This window comes from Octodon degus, unplaced genomic scaffold (assembly GCF_000260255.1).
Source record: "Octodon degus isolate 3935 unplaced genomic scaffold, OctDeg1.0 scaffold00189, whole genome shotgun sequence".
NCBI lineage: Eukaryota > Metazoa > Chordata > Mammalia > Rodentia > Octodontidae > Octodon > Octodon degus.
In genome coordinates this window covers 158,196-160,213 of record NW_004524765.1, presented here as the reverse complement: position 1 = coordinate 160,213, position 2,018 = coordinate 158,196, and the positions used below count along the sequence as shown (strand labels likewise).

Genomic DNA, 2,018 nt, shown 5'->3' with positions numbered 1-2,018 from the left:
TCTCTCTCTCTCTCTCTCTCTCTCTCTCTCTCTCTCTCTTTCTCTCTCTCACTGTTTTTCTCTCTCTCTCTTCATTGATGTATTTGGTACAGGGTCTCACTATGCAGTTTAGACTCATAGTGATCCTCTTGTTTTCAGCCTCCCCAGGGCTGGGATTACAAGCATGCACCACTACACCCAGTCTTGGTGGCTGGCTCAGTGTGTCTGGGGGCAGGGCCGGCATGGCATGGGGGACCAGGGATCAAACCCTGATCCCTGAGCTTGCCAAAGCAGGCACTTAGTCCACTGAGCTATCTTGCTGGCCCAACTCAAGTTTCTCTCTTGTACACTGTCATATATAGTATAGAGTATAATGCTCGTGTGTGGACTTATTTTGGTGAATGGATGAAGGCAATGTTTCTTTTCCTTTTTATTACTATGCTGCTTAGCATATTCCAACTTTGAAACTAATATAGTCATTTCTCTTCTCAACTTTTCTTTTCATTTTTTTCTTCCTATCTTTTTTCTCTTTCACTTTCTAGAAAGTTGATCTTTTTTAAGCCCACTTATACAATTTCCTCAACATCCAAAATTATTAGGGAGAAAAAAGCCCTTCTGTTTAGGCTTTAGTGCTACCAACCTCATTGTGTGTGAAGGAAAGACTTGACTATTATTTACTAATTTTCCATGTCAGATTCTCTCATCTTACTTTTCAGACTATAACCATATAGCAGCACACTGTACACCTCCACACCTCCTTGTTTTGAAAAATAACACAGCTTACTACACTCAAGGTACTTCCTCCACATTTCCAGAAAACTTTCAAGAGTTAAGCAAAGCAAAACACATTGCTAGGGAAACTGTCTGCATAGTTTTTCACAACCTAGAGATAAGAATAACCACTCCTGTTTTAACAGGGGGAGTTTGGGTGAAAGCACACCATTTTCCTTACCAAAGCAGGAATACAGTTATTAAGAGTCAGCTCTCAGTCGACACTTAACACTTCTGTCTCAGTTCTCTGTGAGAAGACATCAATGTGTTCATTCACATGAAGTTTTCCAATGGCTTCACATGTAGCAGCTTTTTTATCCTAGGGAAAAGTAATAGACTAGAATGTATTTTAAATTTGCAAACCTGAACTAACACTTCATTTTTCTGAGGTTGAGTAATTGTAAATGGGAGAGAATATCAACTCCTTACACAATGGTGGTCAAGATGCTGAAACAGGGGCTACTTTGTAAATTGTAAAGTAGCTGCACTAGGGTCAGATTGCCTGGCTGTAAGCTTTGGCTCTGTGATAATCATAGGTGCATGGACTCAAGCCAGTCTCTGAAGACCTAAGGCTTAGCTGCTTCATCTTTACAATAGAGATGAGCAATAACTTCTGGTCTTTGAGGTGATTATGGGAATAAATTGAGCAAATTATGGTAAAGTTGCTTAGTGCAGGGTCTGGTACCTGGCAGTCGCTGAATAAACAGAATAAGGAAGAGCACAGCACTGTGGGTGGGATGATTTTTCTCACAGAGATGGTTATGGAAACAAGTCAATGAACGGTTGTGTGCGAAGCCTAACCATTTCCTTTGTCTTCCCTTTCGTGTGTCTGCCAACAGGTGCTGAACCCCTTTTATATATTTCAACTCTTCAGTGTCTGTTTGTGGTTTAGCGAAGACTACAAGGAATATGCCCTCGCCATCATACTCATGTCTGTCATTTCCATATCTCTGACGGTGTATGACCTCAGGCAGGTGAGTGCCCTCACCAAGCATATGGTCTCAGAAAGATGCTATGAGTGACTTCTCTGAAATCTCCTTAGAAAGGAGAATTATGTTTAGCCATCATTTGAATACTATAGGTGTGTTAACTCAGCAAAATATTCTAAAAGAGTCCAGTAGCCCATAGTAGTATTGGGTCTTCCGCTTGACTGGCAATGTCAGAAATTGTTGACCTGAGTTCGCTACAGCTCAACATAACAGCATGCTTTACTTCTTGTACTTCTTTTTTATACTTTTCTGCTGGATGGTTAAGACCAAGGTAAAGCA

General features: G+C 40.8%; 1 protein-coding gene across 1 annotated transcript in view; it reads left to right on the top strand.

Moving 5' to 3' along the window:
* The window catches only part of Atp13a4 (ATPase 13A4), a 164,198-nt gene that overhangs the window by 69,167 nt on the left and 93,013 nt on the right, over positions 1-2,018 (top strand). The window contains exon 7 of the mRNA XM_023704135.1: positions 1,590-1,724. Coding sequence (XP_023559903.1) covers positions 1,590-1,724 — 135 coding nt within the window. The remainder of the gene's footprint in view (positions 1-1,589; positions 1,725-2,018) is intronic.